Below are 25,696 nucleotides of genomic sequence, written 5' to 3'. Positions count from 1 at the left end.
CCGTGCACACTGCACAGAGCAGGGGCTCAGTGGTGCCCCAGGAGCTCGGGACCAGGGGTGGCAGAGGCTGAGCGGGGGGACCAGCGCCTGTGCGGAGGCTGCAGGGGGAGCGGGCGGAGGCGGGAGACCAGGGCGCTGGGTCGTGCTCACGGCGGGCACAGAGCAGAGCCCTGCCTCCTGGGTCAGTAGCCAGAGGCGAGCCTCCTCCACCCATCGAGCCCCGCCAGCTCCCTGAGCATGGAGGGGGTGCTGCCCCTTCCCAGCAGCACCCTGGGGTCGGCTGTGGTGTCTTGTGCGGAGACGCCTGGGGACCATCTGACCTATCTGACCCCCACCAACGGCCATGAGTTGAGTCAAGCTGCGTGTACAGCCTCTTCCTTGACCCTCAGGGTGCCCCGAGACGCCTGCTCACCCAACCTGACCTCGGGGGTCCCAGGGGGCAGCCAGCTCAGCCCCTCCCCCACCAGGCGTCCTGCTCTGAACTCGCAGCCGCGGCCTTTCCTGGAGACCCTGGGTGAGGGCCGGAGGCCGTGGGAGGGGCTGGCTTCAGCTCAGGACGGGGGGCAGGGCTGGGACCCTCTCGACCGGATGGATGCGTGGAGTCAGGGGTCCCCTCACTCGGGCTGTGCGTCTGCTTCACGTGCCTGGGGCCGAGCGGACGGTGTCACGTGTCAGAGGAAGCACGACCGGCTCTCGGGCCTGGTGGCAGTGCCCAGGTGACGTGGGCGAGTCCCCCGGGGGCTGGCGCGTGAGCGGCCCCCACCACCGGGAGCGGGTCAGCATCCACCCAGCTCCGGATCGCAGGGCAGAGAGGACCTGGGGTGAAGCCCAGAGCGGAGGAGCCGGTGCTCCCGGGCTTCCACCCGACGGAACCGCCACCGCCAGCGCCCCGCTTCTCCCCCAGAAACGAGCCAGAACAGGGTTCTCATTTTTGTCGGGTTTTTTCAAAAAAAAGGAACAGCATCGTTTACAACGAAAGCACCTGGACACCTGCAGACGCCACAGGTCAGCCACAGGCTCAGGAACACGGCCCCACCCCAGGGCCCGGGTCACCCCGCGGGCACCGGGTCCCCTGGGCTTGCGTCTGGGACCACCTTGCCATCTCTCCGGGACAAGGGGGTGAAAGCAGGGAGGTCTGGCGTGCACCTGGGCCCCCTGCACCGGCCACGTGTAGGCAGGGACAGCAGAGCAGCCCCCAGTGGCCGGGGGGCATCCCCGGCAGGCCGCGGGTCACGGCCAGGGCGGGAAGCAGGGCTGAGGAGTGCCCCGCTCGGGGTGAGCCGAGGACGCCTCGTGGAGGCTGGAGGCCCCCGAGGCTTGGGTCTCAGGGACAGGGCACCGGGGGCCCGTCAGTCACCAGCGCCACTATCTGACGATGTGGACGATGCCGGAAACCTGGCTGCCGACACCCGGAGACAGGCAGCTGCTGGGAACGTGTCAGCTCTGAGGTCAAGGCCCAGGCCCGCTGCGTCTGGTGTCAGGAACCTGGCCGCCCACCGGCCAGGAGAGCAGGTCGGGCGGGGTCAGGCCTTGGCCTCGGGCTGCTGCCTCTGCTCCCCCACGGCTCGCACGCCGTCCTCTGGGGCGGGCCCGTCCTGCGCGGCCGGCTCCCGCATCGGACTCATCAGCTCCTGGGCCGGCGGCGGGGGCTGGTGGCGGCCCTGTCGGAAGTGGCGCAGGCCCGTCAGCAAGGCCGCAAGGACATAGGCGACAAACAGCACCAGGAAGTACACAAAGTAGACGAGGAACTGGAACAGAGAGGGTGCAGGTGAGGCGGGCGGGGCACCCAGGGGTCGTAGAGGCCGGAGCAGGGCCCAGCCTCCACCCACCCAGCGGAGTTTCTGCAAATCCAGCACTTCTGCGCCTCCGCCACCTGCCCCGTAGCACTCTGATCACCTTGTGTGACAGCAAATGTGCCCTTGGCTCTGGGGCCAAGTCCTCACGGAGGACGCCTGTGCGGGCAGAGGCTGGTGGAGGAGAACAGGCCGCCCAGGTCTCCCGGCCCCCGCAGCCCCCGCGGCCCCAGGGAAGTGCAGCCCTGCACCCCGGGGCCAGTGAAGCTGCAGAGCGGTGATGCCCAGCACACGGGCAACTCCCCCCGATTCTCAGACCGCAGCGGCAGGGGGGCCAGGGTGGTCTCCTTCGCGTGTGGGCCAGACGAGCGTGAGTCCCGCCCACGGCCCCGGAGCTCAGCTGCCCCGAGTGGCCTCCCCGAGGACCCCTCAGCACTGCGTGCTCAGCCCTTCTGGGAAAGCTCATTTTCAGGAGCAAAACCAGGAAATGAAACGTCGGGGACTTGGCTTCCGGGAGGATGGAGCCGGCGTGACTCGCCTGTTCCTCGCAAGTACGAGTAGAACCCTGGACACTGCACAGACAACACACAGAAGGTGACTCTGAAGAGTGGATGGGGGCAGACTAGCTGGGGCCTTGGAATCCAAGGCGCACCACGGCAATGTGTCCCCTGGGCTGCTTTTCTTTCTGCTGCAAAGTATTTTTAAAGGAAGCAAAGAAGCCCACAAACCAGAAATACCAGGAAACCCAGAAAAAAACACTCAACAAAAGCGGCTCCGCCCAAAGGAGCAGGAGAGGGACCCCCCCGCCCAGCAGGACAGGACACTGATGAGTGGGAGCCCCGCTCCTCCAGCCAGACCCCACCCTCGTGACCCAGGCTGCACACCCCCCACCCCCATCGGGTGGTGCTGGTCAGGGCCCAGTGGGAAGCTGGAATGTTCACCCCCATAGGGACCACATGCAAAGCCTGGACTTTCACTCCCCCCAGGTGGTGCTCCCCCTCCCTGAAGAGTCAGGACTTTCACCCCACCCAGCCACAGTGAGAATGCTCCTCCCCCACCAGTGTCACTGGAGGCCACGTGGGGAGCAGTAATGAGGCAACCATGGCCCTCCTGACCACTGCAGGCCATGTGGGGAGCTGGCACTCCCTTCCTTGCCCAGCAGTAAGGAGAAGCCCCACCCCACCCCTCAGCGTGAGGAGGGCTGAGCGGGGAGCCTAGAATTCCACCCCACGTGGCTATAACGAGGTGCGTGCCCCTAGTCCTCCTCCGCTAGGCTGGTGTCAGGAGAAGCTAGCTAAAACAGAAGGAGTAAATGAGAGCCAGAGTCTCAAAATATTATAGCCAAAATGTACAGGTTTCATTAAAAAAAAATCACTCAGCACACTTACAACCACACAGATCTCTAAATGAATGAGATACAGTCAGCAGACACCCACACCAAGATGACAGAGACGTTACAGTTATCTGAGAAGGATCTTAAAGTGGTCATCGTAAAAATGCTTCAACAAGCAACAACAAACATGCTTGAGACAAACGAAAAAGTCTCAGAAAAGAAACAGAAGGGATAAAGGAGAAAAGTTACAATTGAAAAATATAATCACCAAAATAAATACTCAGCAAATGGTCTCAACAACAGAATGGAGGGCACAGAGAAAAGAATCAGTGAACTGGAAGATGGAACAATAGAAATCACCAAATCTGAACAACAAAGAGAAAACAGATGGGGAAGAAAAGCAGAGCCTCATTCTCCAGGGGACAAAATGTAACACTGTGTCATGGGTGTAAAATAAGAAGAAAGAAAAAGAATGGGGCTGAAAAAGTACTTGAGGAAATAATGACTGGGAAAACTTCCCAAGTTTGGCAAGGGACATAAACCTATGGATTCAAGAAGCTGAGAGAACCCCAAACAAGACAACACCCCCAAATCAGACCAACACACACCATATTCAAATTTTTGAAAGCTAAAGACAAAGAAAAAGGAAAAATCTTGAAAGCAGCCAGAAAAAAAAAAAAAAATGACACCTTCAGGGAAAAATAATTAGAACGACAGTGGATTTTTCATCAGAAACCAGGAAGGCCACAAGGATATGACAAATTTTTCTCATACTGAAAAATTCAGGAATGAAAAATAAATCAAGACATTCTCAGATAAAGAAAAACTAAAAGAACAATTTGTCACTGGCAGACCTGCCTTAAAAGAATGCTTAAAGGAGGTTCTCTAAACAGAAAGTAAATGATAAGAAACTTGGAACATCAAGAAGGAGAAAGAACACAGCAATCGAAATTGTGGGTAAACAGACTTTCCTTCTCTTCAGTTTCCTAAATGTTTGACAGCTGGAGCAAAACTTATTATCCTATCTTAGGTGGCTCTAATGGTATACAGAAGAAATAAGTAAGACACTTGTACTTAAGCAGTAGAGAGAGAAGTGACCTAAAGGAGGTGAGATTTCAATACTTCACTACAACTGGCCATTTAATACACAAAGCAACCATCAAAAAAGTTACCATGAGAGATACACTCAAAAATACAACAGATAAACCAGAATGAAATTCTGAAGAATCTGTAAATAATCTATGAGAAGGCACAAAAAAAGAAAACAGAAACAAAAGGCGGAGAGAATAAAAAGAAAACAAAAACTGAAATGGCAGACATAAGGACTAATACATCAACAATTACACTAAACATAAAAGGTCTAAATAAACCAATTACAGACAGATATTGGCAGAGTGGATTAAAAAAACACGACGACAACCATATGCTATCTACAAGAAACTCAGGTATAACAATATAGTCAAGTTAAAAGTAAAAGGATGGAAGATAATATGTCATGTAAACATTAACCAAAGGAAAGCAGAATGGCTATATTAATATCAGGTAAAGTAGACTTCAGAGAAAAGAAAATGACCACAGGCAGAGAAGAACATTATATAATGATAAAAGGCTCAATCCACCAAGACATCCAGTGTATGTGTATGCAACAGAGAGCAGCAAAAACGTGAAGCAAAAACACGACAGAATTGAAAGGAGAAATAGACAAAGTCACTATTATAAATGGAAACCTCAACACCCCTTCTCAACAATAGGCCAGACAAAAAAATCCATAAGCATAGAGAAGAAAGCAATACCACCATCGACTCTAGGACCTTATTGATATTTATGGAACACTCCACCCCAAAACAGCAGAATTCACATTCTTTTCAAGCGTACATGGAGCTTATAACAAGATAGACCATGTCCTGGCCCCCAAAACAAACCTCAACAAATTATAAGAATTGAAATAATACAGATTGTGTTCTCTGATCACCATAGAACATAATCAAAACAGAAACCAATAACAGAAAGATAACAGGAAAATATCAAAACACTTGGAAAATAAACAACACATTTTGAAATAATCATAGGTCAACCAGAAAGTATGAAAGGAGATAGAAATACATAGAAATGAATGAAAAAGAAAATACAACATATCAAAATCTGTGGAGTGTAGCTAAAGCAGGCTGAGAAGGAAATGTATAGCAATAAATGGAAATATTAGAAAAGAAGAATCCTCATACGATTTATCTAAGCTCCCATCTAAAGAACCTAGAGAAAGATGAGCAAAATAAATCCAAAGCAAGTAGAAAGAAGGAAATAATGACAAAAGTTCTAGCCAGTAACAGTAAGGCAAGAAAAACAGATAAAAAACACTAAAAAAAAAAGACCTCCGAGAACTAATAAGTGACCTCAGCAAGACTATACAAGGTTAACTCACAAATATCAGTGTATTTCTTATACAGGCAGACCTCAGAGATATTGTTCAGTTCCGAACCACCGCAAGAAAGTAAATATTGCAATAAAGCAAGTCACACAAATTTTTTGGTTTCCCAGTGCATATAATAATGATGTTTATGCTATACTATAGGCTATTAAGTGTGCAGTAGCATTCTGTCTAAAAGCAACAGTGTGCATACCTTAATAAAAATACTTTACTGCTAAAAAATGCGAACTGTCATCTGACAATGCAGGGTTGCCACAAACCTTCAACTTGTAAAAAAGTCAATATCTGTGAAGCACAGTAAAGTGAAGTGCAATAAAATGAGGTCTGCCTGTACTAGCAGTGAACACCTGGACTCTGTTATGAACTGAACCGTATCCCTCCAAAATTCATTTGTTGAAGCCCTAAGCCCCAGCGTGACTGTATTTAGAGATGGGGCCTTTCAGGAATGATTAAGGTTAAATGAGGTCATGAGGGTGGGACCCTAATCCAGTAGAACTCCTTATAAGAGAGACACACCAGGAGTGCACACGCACCGAGGAAAGACCACATGGGGACACGAGGAGAAGACGGCCGTCTGCATGCTGAGGAGAGAGGCCTCAGGAGAAACCAAACCTGCTGACACCTTGATCTCAGACTTCCAGCCTCCAGACTGTTAGAGAAAACATTTCTGCTGCATAAACTACCCAGTCTGTGATATTTTGTTACGGCAGCCCTAGAAGATTAATGCAGACACCAAAATTATAAATACAGTATCATTTACAATTGCTCAAAAAAAAATGAAATTCTTAGGAATAAATCTAACAAAACATGCACAGCACTACAGTACTTGCATGTTGAAAACTACAAAATGCTGAAAGAAATCAAAGTTCTAAGTAAATGGAGAGACATACCATGTTCACAGGTTGGAAGAGTCAACATAGTAGAAGATGTCAGTTCTCCCAATATTGATAAACAGGCTTAATGCAATTCCTAGCAAAAGCCCAGCGAACATTTTTGTAGATATACACATGATTACTCTAAAATTTACAGGGAAAGGCAAAGAAACTATAATACCTAAAATAATTTTTTTTTTAATTTCAAAGTTGGAGGAATCGGTGTACCAAATTTCAAAAACTTACCACCTAGCTACACAAGCAGGACAGTGTGGTGATGGAGGGAGGGTAGGCACATAGCTCAACAGAACAGACAGAGAGCCCAGAAACGGACTCATGCAGTGGTGGAAAGCAATGCAGTCTTTTCAACAAATGGTGCTAGAGCAACCAGACATCCACAGACAAAGGAATGAAATGTTGTAAGCTTCACACCTTACACAAAAATTAACTCAAAACAGGTCACAGACTTAGATGTTGGGGAAAATCTTTGGGACCCAGGGCCAAAGAGTTATTATATGTGACACCAAAACTAAGATCCACAAAAGGACAAATGAATAAATCAGATCTCATCAAAATTAAAAACTTAAGTTGCAAACAACCCTATTAAGAAGATGAGATGGTGAGCTACGAGCAGGGAGAAGCCTTTGCAGAGCACACATCCAACAAAGGACTACTACCTAGAATACACAGACATTCTCAAAACTCAAGTGAAAAAACAAAGAAGCCAATTAGGAAATGGGCAGAAAAGTGAAGAAACACTTCACCAAAGAGGATGTACAGATGGCAGCTGCACGTGGGGAGAAGAGCGTCACAGCAACCAGGGAAAACGCAAATGGAACCACAGGGACCACCAGCCCTCCACACGGCTCGGAATGGCCGAACAGAAACGGTGGCCACACTGAACGCTGATGAGAACGTGGGGAACCCGGATCCCTCAGGCAGGCCAGTGGGAAGGTAAAATGGTGCAGCGACCGTGGAAAACAGTCTGGCAGCCACCACGTGACTCCACAACTGTACTTCAGGGCATTTATCCAGAGAAATGGAAACTGGGTTCATACAAAAAGCTATAAACAAATGTTTAGAGCAGCCCCCAACCGGATAAAGCCAGGGCTCTTGGCGGTGAGTGGGTAAATGAGCTGTGGTCCAGCCACCGCGGAGCCCCATGTAGCAAAGGGCCGGAGTGAAGTAGCCACGCATCTCCAGGACTTGGGCTGAGTGGGGAAGGCAATCCCGACTCACAGCTGCAGGGTCCCACTCTCGCGATGACGACGCTATAGAAATGGGGGGCAGACCGTGGTGGCCAGGGGTCGGGGAGGAGGCAGGGTGGGGGCCCGGCGTGGCCGCAGGGGGCAGGGAGGGATACTCCCGTCTCGACTGTGCGCGGTCCGTATCCCGAGAGTGCCCGCACCGCAGAACTGCAGGACGTGACCGGTGGGGAGGCTGGGCCCGCACCAGGTACGTGGGTCTTTGCATCACCTGTTACCCCACAGGTGAGTGTGTGGTGACCCAGAAGTAGAGTTCAACTTAAAAGACCAGCCAGCCCAGGCCAGCTCCCTGCCTGCTCCGTGCTGGTTCCCACCACCGGTTCTGCCCCACTCTCGCTACCCGGGACGGAGGGAGGGGGCACCCGGAACACCATGTGCAGGGAAGGTGAGTAGGACGAGCCGGGGCGACTTTCCTTCTGGACGCCACCAGGATTTCTAGCTACCAACCAACCTCTAGAGTTACCTTTTAACCAGGAAATTAATCCAGCAGGAGAAAAATCAATATATTGTCAGCTTGATCCAGCGTGGCCAGAACCTGTCATGTGGAAGGGGCTGGGGCCAGGTCAGGCGAGGAAGGCCAGCCCCTGCCCCCCGCCTTGGGCCCTCGGAAGCCCCGCTGCCCAGAGCCGGGACACCCAGGGCTCCAGGGACGGAGAGGCTCCCCCAGGTGCTGGGGCCCCTCCCAGGCCAGCTGGACGGCTGCCAGGCAAGGCCCCATGGAAAGGCCAGGGGACAACATGCTCCCCTGCGAGGCCACCGCTCTGGGGGAGAGGCCTCCCCTGGAGGGTCCCCGGTGAAGGAGGCCCCAGCCCGCCACCTCTGGACGACAGGCCTTGTGCTCTCCGGACAACCCCTCCCGCCCACCCCGTAGGTGCAGCGGCACATGCACCTGTGGACCTGAGTCCAGCCTGGCCACCTGCTCAGCCACAGTCCCCAGTGTTCAGCCTGGGGTGGATGGGGCAGTGTCCCTGGAGGGCCCCACTGGTGACCAAGGGCCAAGACCTGCCTGCCCATGTGGACACGAAGGACCAGAGGCTCTGATGCCCTTCACCAAAATGGATGTCCAAACCCATCCAGAAAGCCAGTTTCTGAACAAGAGGGTCTCTCATGCCTGGGACTTCCTTCCTGGCCAGCTTTGGGGTCACCAAGGCACCTCGGACGGAGGGCTGGGACATCCCCACGGAGCCGAACAAGCCCCAGGGAGGTCTGGGCTCCCAGCAGATGGCGGCTGTGTCCCACAGGCAGAGGGCGGGGCACGATCCCCGGGGGAGCCCGGTGACAATCCCTCCCACGGGACCATCCTCTGGCTAATTCCAGCTCACTCAAGACTGGTCCTGCCCTGGGTGAGGCCACTGGGAGTCACATGCCCGAGTGGTCCCCAGTCTCACAGCGAAGAGGAATTCTCAAGTTCTTCTTGGAAGACCGAGGACCCGCCTAGGACTGGATGGAGGAAGGGGACGGGAAAGGGGCCAGCAGGCGCCAACATCAACCCCACGAGCTCCACTCTCTGCTGCCCTCCGCAGAGGAGACAGACAGCTGTCACGTGAGCCAGGACCCATCACAGGCAGGGACCTGAACGAGGGCACAGGGAATGCTCGGCCATGCCTCTGTCCCTCCTGGAACCTCAGTCAGTGCAGGGGGCGCCCAGGGCCGGTGAGAGCGCCTCCAGAGCGACCTGCACCCAGGCCAGCCTTGGAGGCCCCAGAGGTCTCGCCACACTCAACCGCGCATGCCCACCGCACTGCCCAGACGCGGGCAGCACTTACAGCCCCAAACTCAGCCCTGGCGGGGAGCCGCACAGGCCGGACTGTGGCCCCTGCCACCTGGCCCTCTGACCCCTCCCTCCCTGCTCCCGCTCAGTCCAGGGGGTCTGGATGGAGACGCCCCACCCTCAGCGGGTCTGTGGTCTGGGTCCCGGGACAGGCAACACCACTGGCTGCGTGGCCACGAGGAGGCCTGGCCAGGACATGCCCCAGAGCCTTCCCTCCTCAAGGAAGTGAGCCCAAAACGGGGGCTCACCTGAGAGTGGACCGGGAGGCCCAGGCCCCGCTTGTCGGAGACAACGAGGGTGATGATGGTCTTGAGGACAGTGGCGAGGAACGTGTTGACTCCGAAGACGAGGGCGCGGAGCTCTTGAGAAAGAGAAGACGCGATCTGAAAACTTAACGGGGAAGCGGCGAGGTCAGACCCCGCTGGGGGCGAGGTGCACGCACAGGCGCAGACGGCCCAGGTGCGGGGCAGTGCTCCCGGGGCCACCGGGGACAGCCGCGAGGCACAGGCGAGACCCGCCCAGTGCCCAGGCTGCCCACCGCTCCGGGGCTGCGTCCTGACCTGGCACGTCCTCCTTCAACGACTCACAAGGCGAGTGCAAAACCAGATGCAGAAGGCAACCTCGGAGATGCTTGAAGTCTCCTGGTGACTCCAGGACAGGGTAAGTCATAATCGCTACAGGGCCCCCCAGGAAGGCAGCCTCACGAGAGCCGGGCATTAACAGACGGGGCACTGCGCGGACAGAGTACGAGGGAAATTCCGGGAGTAAAGTCCTTTGTCGTTAAATGATTCAGTAAATTATAGAAAGAACCGTCAAACAAATAAAGAAGGCAAGAGGAATTAACGCTCAGAGCCTGCGGTGCTCGGCAGAGAAATTAACATTTGAACGTACTTCCAATTAAAAGCCCCAAAGTGCCTTTAAAAAAAACAGAAAAAACTGATCAAGAAGTGTCAGTTCTGAAGAATAAATGAACAAAAATACCCAAGAAGCCTTTACAGGAATGACCGAGGAGCTTCTGCTGGAGCTCAGGGGGAGGGGGCAGTACACGAAGTGCAAGGATAACAGTCACGTGACAAACGCGCACTAACTAAGAGAAGACAGCGGTGGATCAAAGGTCCCTGACGGCAGCTTAACTCCCGGGAAGCGGGCGCTGGGCCAGGTCCCGCAGGCGCGGGCAGAACGCCACACCACACACACAACTGATTCAGGTAGTGCTGCGCGAACTCCGAGAGTCGGATTAAAGCAAACGGTAACACGGCAACACATAACAAAAGGCTCCCGTCACATGTGGTAGAGGTAAGCGCACTGCAGATAATCAGGAAAAAAGAAATCCCAGCAGAAAAAGAAGCCACGGGTATAAACTGGGCAGGACACCGGGGAAAGGCAACTGGCCCGCGGGCCGCCCTCCACCACCCGCAGGGGCTGTGTGCCTGCCTGGACAACGTCTGCGACATCTCTGAAACCCCCTTCCAAAGCGCGTGCCCTCTGACCTGGCCGGTTCCCTTCCAGGACCCACCTGAGGCCATTATCAGAATTTGGGAAGAAAAATGTGGGTGGGGAGGGTGGCTCCCATGTTGTCTGTCACGGGAAGATATCAGAGACAGGGGCCTCATCCCCAGGAGGACCGACGACAATGCCCGCTGACATGGAGCCCCGTGGCTACGAGGGGCAGAGGTGCACAGTGACCCCGGCTCGCTCCAGGAAGCCCAACACCCACGTCAGCCCCGGGGCCTGGGGTCTGAGGGGGTCTGCTGTCTCCTTCACGCCTTTCTGCCTCACATTTGACCTTTTCTGCATCGTACTGGATCCTTCTGCCACGAACATCTATGGCTTTTACAATTAACAAGAACACATGAGACACTAAGTGGTCCTGGGAGAAGTGAGGGAAAGACACCCATGGCCCTGGCGCCTGTTCCGAAATGCTGACAGTGACGGTACAGGTGGGACGTTTCCAGGTTGAGTGTCAGGAGGGGAGGACACAGCATCCAGTGTGCACGGAGTCCAGGCCACAGCCATGGCCACACGGGCAGGGGGCATTAGGAGCAGAAATCCAGAGAGCAGGGCCAGGGGAGTCGGGGTGTCTGGGCAGCACTGACCCTGACGGGGAGGAAAAGAAGGACGCAGCCCAGGGCAGGAGAGGGACGCTGGGTGCCGGGCGCTCCTGTGAGACGGCTCAGGGGAATCAGGCCACCACACCGCGGGGCAACGGCTGCAGAGGGTCAGGAGTTCGAGGACACGCTCTGAGCTCAACACCAGGCAGGGACAGATCTCGCTGGGCGTGACCGGAGTGGACAGTACAAGTGGGGAGGGAGGTGCCCCCAGGGAGATGGGGCTCGGAGGGGAGCTAGGGCCAAACAGCTGGGGACAACGACAGGCCACCTGCCAGGTGCAGGAGGTGTAAGCATGTGTCCTGAGCATGTGTGCTGTGTGTGGCCTGAGGGCATGACAGTGTGAACACATACGGTGTGAGCACGTGTCTGGGGTGAACACATGGTGTGCGTGTGCAGCCTCGTGAGAGGTCCAGCTCAAAGAGTGTACGAGGGTGTCAGAAGCCAGCGAGATGCGGGCTGAGGAAGGTTCTGGAAGGCACGGGCGGTCGGCAGGCAGCTCCCAGGATGTCCCCGGGCCAGTGCTGCAGCATCCCCAGGAGTGTGAGGAACACAAGGGCGCCAGGGGAAGGGCTCCCCCGGGCAGAAGGCAAGCTGGGTCACCCAGTCACTCTTGGGCTGTGGGCCACCGTGCCCAGCAGCGGGAGTGGGAGGCGATGGGAATGACCCAGGATGGGACAGCAAGGCCAGGAGACTGGAAGAAAGGACTTCCCGAGGTCCGGTCCCTGTGGACACCGTGGCTCAAGAGGGGAGCAAAGGGGATGCCCACATGGCTCCTTGCCCAGCCCTGCGATCCCGGTGGCCAGGACGGGGCATGCTGTGGACAAGCAGGGCCCTGGCTAAAGGCACCCAGGGCTCACGCGCCTCCTGACGTGAGTGACGTGCCAGCACACCTGCTCCACGCTGCCCGGCACATACCCCTGCTGCTACCCATGGAACCTTCTGGAAGGAGGCCTCTCGATACACACAGCACACGACCCTCCAGCTGCCCACCCTCGGCTGCAGTCTTTCGGGACTCTCCTGCCAGCAGTCCCACGTGGCCACCCCACACCAGCCCGACTCACGTGGCGATGGGCACCAGGAACTGGTAGGAGCCACGGAAGAGCACGAAGGCCGAGTAGCACAGCCAGATGCTGCTGGTCCTGTACATGAGGAAGACCAGCCCGGCCTGCAGCACTGTCACCACCGCGATGATCAGCTCAGCCCACAGCGCCCACCGGATCTTCACGAAGCCGGCGGCGAAGGAGGTGATGGCACCTGGGGAGACAAGACGCGTCAGTGCCGTCCTCGGCCTCACGGGTCACCGCTGTCTGGGTGAGGCAGGCGGGGCGTACCGAGCAGAGTGGAGGCGGCGTCCGCCCCGCCGTTGTAGACCCTCGTGGTGTCCGTGGTGGGGTTGACCACGTTCCACAGGATGTGCACGTAGTAGACGATCAGGTAGTAGCCGGCGGAGTTGAAGACCCACCAGAGGGACCAGAGGCGCAGCTGCGGCAGCCGCGCGGTGCGGCGCAGCTCGCGGAGCATGTGCGCGAGCACCGAGTCCCGCCAGGAGGCCGGCAGCCGGCCCAGCTTCCCACCCGTGGGCTGCCCTTGGCCCAGGTTCATCCGGTCCAGCTCGGAGGGCGAGGCCCCGGCACTCGCGGGCGCTCCGCGGTTGAAGAAGAGGCTGCGCTCGGGGCGCTTCAGGAAGAACGTGAGGACCAGACTGAAGGTGAGGAAAGCCAGCGAGATGTAGTTGAGCGTGGAGAAGGGGACCCTGCCCATCGTGACCAGCAGCTGGCCCAGCACGGAGCTGGTGAAGACGCCCAGCAGAACGGAGGCCCGCGAGTAGCCGGCCATGCGCTGGTAGCAGGCGGGGGGCACCAGCGAGAAGATGTAGGAGGAGTAGGCGATGCGGGCCGCCATGGTGATGCTGAAGAAGAACTCCATGAACTGCATGTGCAGCACGGACGAGCCGAAGAGCAGCAGAAGCCACACGGACACGTAGCTCAGGCCCTGCAGCACAAGCATCGGCTTGTAGCGCAGGTAGTCGGTCAGCAGGAAGATGGGCACCAGCACTGCCAGGTAGGAGTAGGACAGCACGGGCGTGATCTCGTTGGTGACCTGCGGGACGGCAGGCGTGTGACCCCGAGCCCCGGGAGTGCCCGGCGCCCATCACGTCTACTGGGCTTGGCCGGGTGCCTGGGAGCCCCACCCGGACCCCACGCACCCCTTTAGCACGGCGCCCCACCAGGACTACGTGGGGAGCGCCGTCCTCCAAAAACGTGCAGCCCGTTAAGACTGTCCAGGGCAGCCAGGGAAATGGAGCAAAGCACAGCCCGACCCCCCGACCGTGCTCTGCCCTGACCCCATCTCCCACGGGCGTGCCTCTCAGACAGCAGCTCGGTGCTGACACACGCAGAGAGCTGGTAAGTACGCTGAAAACAATCAGTAACTACGTGCTAAGCCATGCTGATCCAGGCCTGTTTGTTTCTAACAAAATAAAAACATGATACGATTTCACCTCAAGTCTACCGATACAGAAAACAGAGCTGTGGCCAATCTACACTCATGCTGGCCGCCAAGGAAGGCCTTCAGTGGCCGGTCCCACTCGGTCCCAGGGCACAGGGGATGCAGGAGAGGACCGGGCCCTCAACCCCCCTTTGCCAGGCAGGACTAGGGGGATGCGTCCATGGGACCCAGGACTCCCGGCTCCATCAAGGGAGCTGCCCGCAGCCTCGGCCACTCAGCTCTCCACTCAAAGAGGGCTGGCCCAGTAGGACCCTCCCTGCTGGGCACACAGGGCAGAGGCCAGAGCCACAGACCCACTTGGGATGACAGCCAGCTGTGCCCCTGGCCGCCCAGGAAGGGCCATCCTGGACCCACCTGGGCCCAGCCCCCAGCAAGAGCCCCAGCTCACGAGACGCCCAGGTCCCTGGCCTTGGCCCCTTCCTGGGGGATGGACACGGGAGGCACCCTGTGCTCAGAGCCTCTCCTGAGGCCCCAAGTGGGTTTTCAGCAGGTGGCCCCTCACAGGAGTTGCACCAGACCCCATCTGACACCTCCCAGGGGCTCCGACTGAGAGCCCCACCCAGGGATTCCACCTGACGCTGCCCAGGGCCCGGCCATGGCTCAGACCAGCCAGGTGAGCACCAGGTGAGCCTCGGGCCTTGCTGGGCTCTCAGAGCCTTTGGGCTCCCTTGGGTCCTACCTGACTCAGGGCGCTAACCTTGACTCAGGCCTGACCACCTGCTAACACCATGGGGCGATCCCTGCACCAGCCCAGGGGGCCCTCAGCCCTGCAAGGCCGGCAGGCACCGAGGCCCACTTCACAGATGCTGCCGAGGACCCGGGGCCGAGCCCAGGCCAGCACGTGGGGCCCAGCCAAGCCCACTGCTTAGCGGCCGGCTCACCTGCGAGTTTCTGCAGCCCTCGCATCTGTGCACCCAGGATGTGCCACCCGAGCAGCCAGCCCCAGGGCAGCGCTTCCCAGTGTGCCCAGGACCCCGGGCTGGCACGCACACCCCCCACCTCCGGGGCTCCCCTGCCCAGTGGCCTCCTGCACCACACGCCCACCAGAAGCCATGGCTGACCCCGAAGCCTGTGGTCCCCCGAACACCGAGCACTAATGCCCCAGGACAGTCCAAGACGGCATTGGTGCAAGTCCGTCCCCGGGGCAGGATGAGTAATCAGCGCTGGTCCCAGAGGGGTCAGAGCCTGTTTACGGAAAATTCCTGGAACATCAAACCATCCCTCAGTTAGCTGACGAAACCTCTTGGCAGACGGCTTGCACAGCTGCAAGGGCCACGGGGTCAGAGCCGAGGGAGACCAGCTGGTCTTCCCCTCCCGCCGCCGCTGCCCACACTTCTCAGGCTGGGCAAGCACACAGGCCAGGTGAGAGGCTGACCTGTGTCACACCTGTGAAGCGCTGGGAGCACGGGCACCCACCAAATCCCTGGGGCAGCTGGCACGAGGACGGCCTCCTGCTGGCCTCGGTCCAGCATCGCTGGGCCACGTTCCCAACACCTCGATTTGGACGGGCCGGGTCCAGGCTGATGGGCAGGACGTGGGAGCTGGGCCCAGGTCATGACCCAGGTGGCTTCAGGGCAGCAGCTGCTCTGAAGTCCGGAGGCCTGGCTGGGGCCCCACAGCAGCCAGGACCAGGATGGGGCGCTGGGGCCCTGAGGACCGGCAGGACCAGGGGAGCACGGCAGGGCCAGGCCAGGCCAGAGGGCACCTGAATTCCAAGAGGAGCAGCCCCTAGAGCCAACACCTGGCAGCACCCAGAGGGGCACCGAGTCCTGCCTGATGGGGAGGGAGGACAGGCCAGGGGCCGCCACAGAGGATCCCGCCAGCACGGCACGGTCAGCCCTGGGCTTGGAAGGACTGCTGTGTGAAGTGCCCTTCACGCAGCAGGGGTCATGATGTGAAGGGCAGGGGTCATCATGGAGGGGGTCGGGGCCTGACCCAACCCAGGCAGCTCAGATGCAGAGGAATCACAGGCCCAAAGGCGCAAAGCAAAGCTCGGCCCCTCCCGGAGGTGCTCCACGAACCAGGGGCGGCGGCACGCGGGGAAACACTCAGCACAAACCGAAAGGAAAATCCGGCAGAGTTCAAAGGCGGAGCTGCGGCATAAACGGACACGGCACACGGGGAGGCGGCCAGCGCAGACAGCAGAGGCCGCGCACGCGGGGAGGCGGCCAGCGCAGACAGAAGCCGCTGCCCACAGCGGTGGAGCCCGCCAGGCACAGGAAGGCAGACGCCCGCAGGGAGCGGGAGACCGGCCGAGGCCTCGCTCCAGGGACAGCCAGGAACACGGGACAGCGGCAGACGTCCAGGAAATGCACGCCCAGCAGCAAGCTCTCCCATCCATCAGATGGGCAGCAACTCAACAGCGCCCCGCGGGTGCTGGCCCGAGCAGCCGGCAGCAGCCTCACGCTGCAGGGGGTCACAGCAGGAGGCCACCAGCAGCAGCGTTTCCCCCAGGGACGAGCTGGAGACCCCGGAGACCCCTGGGGCAGGGGCGGGCAGGCCCTCTGTTTGAGGTTTGAGGCCCTGCATGCAAGCTGGGCAGCAGCAGCCCGAATCTGTGTGGGAGGGCCACAGACCCACTGGGCTCTTCCCAGACGGGCCTCTGCCATCCTCTGGTCACGTCCAAGGCCTGCTGGGTGGCTTAATTTCTGCAACCTACTGTTTAATCAGTTACTGTGTGAGCTAAGAGGGCAGGTGGGGGGAGTTCATGACAGGTTTTCCTTCTTGTTATTTTCACGGAGCTTCCCACTCACTCCTACGTCATCTCCGCAGTGGAAGACAGCCCCTTGCAGAACAGAGTGGTGTCCAGGGAACTGGCCAATCAGTGAGCGAGGGATGTGCCAGGCCGGCTGCTCGAGGGAGGCCCCCACCCGGACTCACCTGGGAAGTGAGCCCTCTGGCTGCAGTGCTGGCCGTGCGGTCAGACACAATCACACACACACGGCTTTGAGCCTGTGCACGCGGCCAGGGCACCCTGGTGTGTCCATTTTCCAAGAGGACTACTTTGAGGGAACAGGACTCATCTGCACGGCGACTCCATGTGACTTAATTCTGGGGTCGGTGAGGGGTTGGGGCCGAGCTCTGGGCCAGGGAGAGGCAGGGGCTCCCTGAAGAAATCTAGTGGGAAATCCAGGTGGGAGCCAACGGGGGCCAGCGACAGGGGGTGTGGAGGCCGGTGGCCACCCTGGAGGGGACAGACAGGGCTGGCGGGCCGGGGCCAGGTTCTGGGGTGGCGGACGGTCCTCAGGCAGGACGAGCAGGTGTGGTGACCACAGCCCTGACCGTGAGCTTCATCAACCAACGGCCTCTGAGCCCTTTTGATTTGTTTTATTTTCTGGAGACAGAAACAGGGAGGGACACTGCCTGCTGCTGCTTCTACTACATGTTTGACCCCAGAAACTCCCATCGGGTATAAGCTTATTAGTCAGGTTCCAATGAGATCCTTTGTCCTTGTTCTGAGCAAAAGGCAAATTCCTTCCGTAATCCCTTTGGGCAAATAGGCCTCTGCTGGAAGCAAGGGCCCAGCGGGCGGGCGGGGGCCCCCTTGCGCTCTCCCCTCAGAGGCCCACGGCAGGCATGGACCCCTCTGCCGGACCCGCCAGCGCCCGCAGCCCGAGCAGCCCCCGCACTCCGGCCCACCCCGCCCACACGCGCACCCACGTGCCTGCTTCTGCGTGAAGTTCTTGTCGGGGCCCAGGAGGTAAGGCGTGATGAAGCTCTCCCCGGGTCGCATCTGGGCCATGAAGCCGTAGAAACAGAGGCAGAACACCAGGCTCCACCAGGACTGCAGCTTGCGGCCCGGCCTGGGCTCCGCCGGCACCTGCTTCTCCACCTCCGGGCCGGAGAGGGCCATGCTGCCCAGGTCCCCAACGGCCCTGCAGGAGACCGAAGGGGACTCTGTACCTGGGAAGGAGAGCCAGAGTCAGGGCAGCTCAGCAGACAGCACGCAGCCCTCTCCCACCCCCGGAAACTTGGCTGCAAAGGGCTCCTCCCCCTGTCATTCAATCGGGCTCAACCTCACAAGGTGGAGAGGCCGCAGCCCCAGCCCCAGTCCCAGCGCCGTGCTCTAACCTGGAGCTTGTGACGATCCAGGAGCCCGGCCCAGCCAGGCCGCACTGTCACCACTTCTGGGGGCTCCAGGGCTGCGGCTCCCACAGGGTGGCTGCCAACCACGTGGGGCCCATAAACGTTAAGTAATGAGAACTAAATGCAATTTAAGATCCAGTTCCCCGGGGACACTGGGCTCATCTCACGTGCTCACAGCACTGGCTGCAGGGGTGCTGGGCTGCGTGCACCTCCCCCGCAAGGTCTGACGGCCTGATCCTCACTGTGTCCCAGCCCCAGGCGTGTCCAAGTGCCACGCCCAGAGGAGAAGCAGTCGCGCCCGCGATGGCCCAGAGGACGTGGCAGGAGGAGGACCTGCCGGGCCAGGCACACACCAGACCACAGTCCGGGGGCGGGGATGGGGGCAGAGAACCCCCAGGGGCCACCGAGGGCAGAGTAAGACTTCATCCCAGCACCATGATTTCAACACAGGCCTGGCCCTTGCTCAGCAAGGGGAACTACGACAGTCAGAGCCCGGCTGTTCTTTCCTCCTGTGTTTCCTTCTGAGACCGAGGGAAAATGGGGGGCTGCTGTGTGACAGCAGTAAACCGCTGAAGAAGCTGCGGCTGGCAGGTTTGTTTGTGAAGCTACAATGAGGGGCAGGGTACGGGTGAGGGGGGCAACAGCGGCCCAGGAGTTACAGGGTCCTAGGTCCCAACGTTCTCAAGGGCCAAGCAAAACACCAGCTAGGACGGGGGCTGGAACCCGGCCCCTCCCCCGGCACCCCTCCCCCTGGGAGGTGTGGTCCCCCAAGAGCACACAGGCCAAATGGCTCCAGCAGAAAGACTCTGATGTTTGGGGCAGGGGGTGCACACACGGCCCCCCACTCCAGCCCCAGGAGTCCCCCAAGTTCACTCTCCCGCTCCCCGGGCGCTGCCCCCGGGCACCAGAGAAATGCACGCTCTCCGCCAGACAGGCACCCAGCGTGGGGCGAGCAGCCGAGAAGTTACAACGCCCGGGGTCCCCAGGAGCGCCCCCCCCGCCCCCAGGGGCCCCTGTTCTCAAAGAGATGACACAGGCTTCCCTACCTGGCGTCCCCGAATCCCGGGGCGGAAGTCTCAGATACCAGAACCCCGCAAGCTCACCAGCTTCTTCTTTCTACTTCCTGGACTCCCATGGCTTCTGAAACCCCAAGGCGGTGCTTCTGAGACTGCAGTGAGAGCTTGTCACAAGTGTGTCTGAAGATCTCAGACACACTCCAGGACTCTGCACCCTGACACGGCCCCCAGACACGCCCAAACAGGTGACCGAGCACGCAGGGAGCTGCTGCCTCGGGATTCCCAGCTGGTCACCGATAAGAGTTCCGCCTCCAGCATTTCAGGCCAACACCGCAATCCCGCCTCCACCGACACGCAGATGGGCCCCAGGGCCCCGGCACCCAGCCCTGAGGGTCCCAGGAGTCCTCCAGGGTCACAACACTGTGGTAGACCACCGCCACCCCCAGAAGCAAGGACATGCAAGGGTCCACACCCTGCAATGGCCAGGGAGCTGTGGGAGGGGGGTTAGGGGTGGGGTCGGGGGGGTTAGGGGTAGGGGGCAGTGTCCGCTGACACCCAGGGAGCAGGGCTGAAGGACGGGGTTTACATGGGGTCTCAGGGAGTGTCCCACGAGCTGCGCCCCCCTTCCTCCCAGCCCTACCCCTACAATCTGGGGACACTGTGCTCAGTGCTGGAGTCCCTCACCTTCCTCCTGAGTTACAGGACAGCTGGAAGAAAGGAGGGGCCTCCCCCAGCCAGCAGGGAGAAACCCAGGCCTCCTCTGCTCTTGGATCACAGGAAGCAAAGGGCCAAGGGCTCACCTTGGGCTCACGTGCACACGGTCTCGCCTCTGGGCTGCAGCCCATTGGCTGGCGCATCTCCCAGGCTGCACAGGGAGCCTTCTACCCGCTGTCTCCACAAACATCTGCTCAAGGAGCCCCTGAGCCTCAGGCCTGCCACCCAGCAGGGGTGGCCGAAGGCAGGCAGGCTTCTCACCGGGGCTGGGAAGGGCCATCACACGCGCCAGAAAGAGAGACTCAAACTACCTCTGTGCTTCTCACTCAGCCCGGGCGCCAGGGACCCGCTCTCCAAGGACGTGAGTGAAGATGCCGCCCTGGACAAAGGCAGCTGCCTATCCTAGGAAACCTCTGCCGCCCCGTGGCGGCCCAGTGACCCCTGGGGCCAGCCTCCCCCTGCCCCGTGCCGGGGGAGCAGACACAGCAGTGAGGATGCCAGGAAGCACAGAAGGTGCCAGACCCACGGGGCTCCCTTCGGAAATGGCCACTTTCATTCCTGCTTGACGTTCTTTCCTGAGCGTTGCTTTAAAATCTGTCCCTTCCACCCACATAAGGCCCTCCTCCAACTTCTTGTGGGGGGCACAGTCCTGGGCCTGCCCTTCACCAGCACCCCTGGCTCCCCGCGGTGAGGGGGCCCCTGCAGGGGCACCCAGGGCAGAACTGCGGGGAGGGGGCCGCGAGGCAGCGCTGACCTCTGTCACCCGTCACAGGCGGAAACGCCCCTACAGGCCTCACTGAAGAGAGGAGGGCCAGGCCTCAAGGAGCCGGCACTGCGGCCGCTGCGGGACCACCACCCGGGGCCGTGAGCAGTGGCACTGATCCGAACTACAGGGACACCCGCCACACCAGGCGGGGCCCACTTTGGAAGGTGCGTCCCTCCCACAGTCTCCCACACTTGGCTCCGCACCACCGGACGCGCTGCCCAAAGCTTCCAAAACGAGTGGAGGGCTGCCAGCTCATGGGCCCATGGCTGGACCGCAGGGTCACGGGGAGCTGCTTGGCCCCATCCCGGGAGCAGCAGGGCCCCCGGGAGGAAAGGCCACCTGTACTGGGGCCTGGGATGGGGGTGCAGAGGAAAGGCGGACGCGGAGCAAGGTTCTCCCCTAGCGAGGCTGGGCCCCCAGCAGGGAGCTCCGAGGACTCCGGCTCCGGCACTGTGGGCAGCCTGGGAGACGGCTGCTTCTGCATGCATTCCGGAGTTCCGAGCTGGCCCCGATTCCAGCCTGTAATCTGAGACCTGCGGCCGGGGATCCCCACGTGGCAAGGAACCCCACGAACACACGTGTGTGCCTGGCGGACACCTGGACACTCAGGACAAGTGTTTCGGATAGGACCCGGGGGACAGCTTTCCTCCCGGAGACGTGTAGAACGTCCCACTGTTCTGGACAGTCTCCAGCGCTGGGCTCCAGCCGCGCCAGGAAGTGTTCCAAGGGGAAGTTGCTCACAATTACAGACTCCAGGCGCAGGAAACGACAGTGGCTTGGCTGGAGACCAGAAGCGCACCGGGGGCTTCTCCACAGGCCCGCGCGGAGACCGAAGGTGACAGACGCTTGGAGCGTGCGCCTGGGTTCCCACATGGGGCGAGGCTGCACGTGGGACTCACCGCCCCTTCACTCAGCGCCAGCGCCCCCGCGCCCAGCCGGGCACCAGGGGCCCATGCGCCTGTGCTCTCCCCGGGCCCCAGAGCCACCGGCCCCCGTCCACCCCGACACTCGGAGAGCGAGCAGCCCCGCGCTCCTCCCGCAGCCCCCGGTGCTCGCCCCCGGAGCTCCTGCAGACAGGGGAACCCCACTACCTGCGCGCTCGCGGCCTCCGCTGCTTGGCGCTAGAAGGGACCACACTGCCCACAATGCCCCGCGGCGGCTCGCTTCCGGGAGGCTGGGGGTGGGGGCGCACCTGGTCCCGCCCCCGCCGCACGTCACCGCGGACAGCAGTTGTACGGTCTCTGACACGCGCCCCACCGTGGCACCCGAGGTCCCCGCGGGACGGGCGCAGCAGCCCCGCGCGCACGCCCCGCGCCCCGGGACTCGGGGCTCAGTCCCCACCCCAGCCCATCGCGTCGCCGCCCCCGATCACGCGCCTCTGGCCGCCCAGCGCAGGCTACTCCCCGTGCGTCCAAACGCCCGGCCGCACCCTCCGGAGCCCCCTCCCGAACTCCTCGCGCACCCCTGGCGCCTACCCCCGCAGCGCCTGGCTCTGGTCATACTGATCACAGCTCGGGGTTGTGCTGGAGGCCTCCGGGAACGGACCTGGACAGAGACGCGCCCCCCGGCGCCCCGCAAGCTGTGACCGCTCCTCGACGAGCGCAGATCCCCTGACTTCTGCACAGCCTGTCCCGCCGCCACCCTGTGCCTTTTCTTCTCGGTTCATTCATTCTGAGATGTTCCTTTCCTAGCCAACCCGCAAACTCAAGCCAGGGACGTGGGTCACTGAGACAGCAGGAGACAGGACTGTGGGGTTGGAAGGGGCACCCTCCCCCCACGCAGCCGTCTGTACGGATCACCCTGACCCACACTTGCTCTGGTGGTTGACTGGGGACTCCAACGAGGCACAGACTGAGCTTCCCCGAGGGAGGCAGAGTAAATTGGGAGAGGGGCACAAAGACAAAGGAATGGACCAGAGGTCTGTTTGGACCTAGCAGAAGGTCCCCTGGAGGGATCCCAGGAAGGTGACAGGCCAAGGTCTCTCCCCGCTCCTCACGGCAGGACCGACCCCCGTGGACTTGACCTGTCTGGTGCAGTGAGGCCCGTGAAAGTGAGGGATGCCGGCCTCTGAGTCATGGCAGGGAGGTTGCAGGTGCCCAGGCTGTGACTCTCAGGCTGGAGCAGTGGGAAGCAGCCCCTCTGGCAGCCCCACTGCTCCCCACTCCTCTCTGCTGGGAGGGGGAGAACCCGGAAGCTGGCCTCACAACCTCAGAAAGTGACTTCGCCCTCCCGCTGCCCTAAAGGATGGCACAAAGGAGCGTGGCCACGGGGCACCCAGCACCAGTGAGCCATTGCCATTGGCCAAGTCTGGGAACTGGCCCAGACCAGCAGTGTGACCCCTTGGGGAGCAGGACGGACAGCACCCTGGGACCGGGACAGGAAGGGTGGGCGCCCATGGCACACACAGGTGTGCACAGGTGTGCAGAGAGCAGCTGCCCCTGAGCAGGCCCACAGTGAGGATCGGCGCTCTGTCCCCCAAGTCCCTCACCCGGTGGTCTCTCTGGCATGTGGGCATGCGTGGAGCCCGAGTAACAGAGCCCAAGCCTTGCTGTGATCCCTGGCCACACAGAGCTCAGGGCTCCTGCATTAGCTGGGCCCGGGGCGGGGTGGGGGGTGTCACTGGCCCGAAGGGGTCTTGGGCGGGCTCAGCCCAGCTGGGGCTGCAGTGTCTGGCTGGGCCATGGTGCCCAACAGCACCCCATGGGCATTGTCACCAGGAGGCCGCTCCTCCACGGGAAGAGGGAAGGGCTTCCAGAGTCCAGGATGTGATCCTGCTGCCAGGAGCAGCCCGGACGCCAGGGCACAGGGTCCCAGAGGCCCCGCAGGTGCAGCTGGCTGGAAAGTGGGATTGCCAAGCAGACATGCAGAATCAAGTGGCCTGGGGCGAGCGGCCATTTTGGAGGATGGATCTCGCGCTTCAGTCATCGTAGCTTTAAGTGGTTCTCTTGGCTTTAACAGTCTATTCGTCAGATGTTTACGTGCCGGCTCCACGCAGGATCGGGGTAGCTGCCGCGGGGGTCGCAGAGGGAGCGAGAGCTGGTCCCTGGGTGGACCAATGGTCGGGAGGGGTCAGGATGGGCCCGGCGGTGCTGAACCACAGCCTCACCAGGCTGCAGGCTCCAGTCATGCCTACTCACAGAAATGTCCAGGGTCTACTGCCCCACGAGACCCCCCCCTCTCAAAGGGGAGCTCAGGCACGCTCAGCAGTTGTAGTGAATGACAGCCCCCAGCCCATACCTGGCCCACCCAGCCCTGTCTCCCCGCGATGGGGTGCCCCAGTCTGTCAGCTCCAGGCGTCCCCAGCTCACCACCTCCTGGGACACACCCCCCCCAGAGTGTATCCCATCCCCCTTCCCTCTCCTTCCCTCTCCACCACCACGTAGAGCCCCGCACCCCAAGTCCAGGTTGAGATAGCGAGGGGCCTGCTCACCGCTGTGCAGGCCAGCCTGCCGGGGTCCCAATCCGGGGCACGACTCCCCTGGGAAGACTTCAAGGGAGGCTCATCTTTGGGGGTCTGTGGCACCCAGTCTCCCAAAGGGCTTCGCCCAGGCTTCGGGGGTCTGGTGGTGGACTTCTCCCCGCTGCCAGCTCCTGCCCAGGCCCCTCGGGCTCTGCGGGGAAACCCTGGCCTAACCCAGGGAAATGGTCCATCCCCGAAAGGAGGGCCCAGGGACGGGCTGTGGGGTGGCCTTGAGCTGCGCCAAGGAGACAGTGGGGAAGGAATGTGATCCTCACAGACCAGAGGAGCTGAATGTCCTCGACTGCAAAATGCCCAACAAGGGAGCACGGAAAGGAGACAGGAGCCACGGTGACCCAGGCTGAGTGAGACCAGACTGAGAGGTGTGGGAGCATGGAGAGAAGGATGAGGGGGAGAGAGATGGAGAGACACAGAGAGACCGGGGGGTGGAGACCAGGACATACCGGCGGTGCTCAGCGCGGGAGGGACACAGGGCCCTGGACCCGCCCAGCACACCTGGGCCGCCCCAGGTTCAGGGCCCCTTGGGGAGCCTGTGGCCTCTGGCCTGGTTGGCAAGTGGGATGGACCGTGCCTTCCCCCAAGCCTCGGCCTCGGTATCATGTGTCACCTCTGGAAGCAAGGCTGAGACCAGATGCCAGCACACGTAGGCACACGCACACATGGGCACACATGCCTGCCACAGGCACTCTAACAAACACCTTCTGGAAAGATTCCCTGAAAGGCACCCAAGGACGCACCCACCACACGTCAGGCCAGGGCCCAGGCTCTCGCCCTGAGGCACTGGTCTGCACGATGGATCGGCCCCTGCTGCCTCGCATTCTGAACATCTGTTCAGCCCTCACCAACGAAGTGTGTGCTGCGGTCTCTGGTGCCCAGAAAACTTGGATGAGGACTTCAGGAGGATTGAGGCCACTCACAGGAAGAGGGACTTGGGAGTCAGGGCACCTCTGAGGCTTGGGGCCCACGGTCGTGGGCAGCATTGCTTTCAGATGGAGACCAGGAATGTCCGCACTGGGGGTTCAGGACGTCAGGGAAGGGACCTTGTCCTCCCCCAGGAGTGTAATGGATGCTTGAGCGCCCTTGGCTCCACTCCAGGGTCACAGAGCCTCTGGCTGGCGGGGTTGTGTCAGGACAGGAGCAGACAAGCTGAGACATGTCAGCCAAGGTGGGTGCCGGGCTGTTGGGAACAGAGGTCTCTTTGAAGGTGCACGTGGCCCAGGGGGAGGTGGGGGAGTCATCGCCCCTTGGCTTTGGCCCGTGGATGACAGGCTATAACAGGCGGAGGTCTGAGCTATGCACTGAGGTGGGACTTGCCCTGCCCACCCCTGCCTCTCACCCAGACCCCGCCTGGTGCAGAAGTCCTAAGAGTCACATGGTATTGCACGGGGTACAGGAATATGCAGGGAGGATGTGGCCACATCCAGCCATGGAGGGGACGCTGACTCTTGTGGCCAAACTCAAGAGATCCCCATGGAACCTGCATAGTGAGTGTGTAGAAGACTTAAGTCCCATTATGAGCAATTTTGATACTATTTTTTATATAGAGTGCAGTATGCAT

At 60.0% G+C, this 25,696-nt stretch overlaps 1 protein-coding gene across 8 annotated transcripts; it reads right to left on the bottom strand.

Annotated features, from left to right (window-relative positions):
- Positions 1–922: 922 nt before the first annotated feature.
- On the bottom strand, positions 923–21,862 carry SLC19A1 (solute carrier family 19 member 1). 8 transcript variants are annotated; one of them, XM_060297688.2, is made up of 7 exons: positions 21,752–21,862; positions 19,211–19,304; positions 17,743–17,981; positions 12,902–13,670; positions 12,632–12,824; positions 9,708–9,849; positions 923–1,748 (listed from the first exon to the last, which is right to left on the bottom strand). In XM_060297688.2, the coding sequence occupies exons 3-7, from the start codon at positions 17,929–17,931 to the stop codon at positions 1,524–1,526; spliced, it is 1,518 nt and encodes a 505-aa protein (XP_060153671.1). In that variant the 5' UTR covers positions 17,932–17,981; positions 19,211–19,304; positions 21,752–21,862; the 3' UTR covers positions 923–1,523. The 8 variants fall into 8 exon arrangements, with proteins under 8 accessions (XP_060153671.1, XP_030691489.1, XP_060153672.1 ...); XM_030835629.2 differs by having other exon boundaries at positions 19,211–19,332; positions 21,752–21,856; XM_060297689.1 differs by lacking the exon at positions 21,752–21,862 and having other exon boundaries at positions 923–1,661; positions 19,211–21,743.
- Between the last annotated feature and the right edge of the window lie 3,834 nt (positions 21,863–25,696).

The sequence above is a fragment of the Globicephala melas genome, chromosome 4, assembly GCF_963455315.2.
Source record: "Globicephala melas chromosome 4, mGloMel1.2, whole genome shotgun sequence".
Classification (NCBI taxonomy): Eukaryota; Metazoa; Chordata; class Mammalia; order Artiodactyla; family Delphinidae; genus Globicephala; species Globicephala melas.
The sequence above is the reverse complement of the archived record's forward strand: the minus strand, read 5'-3'. Positions and strand labels throughout refer to the sequence as shown.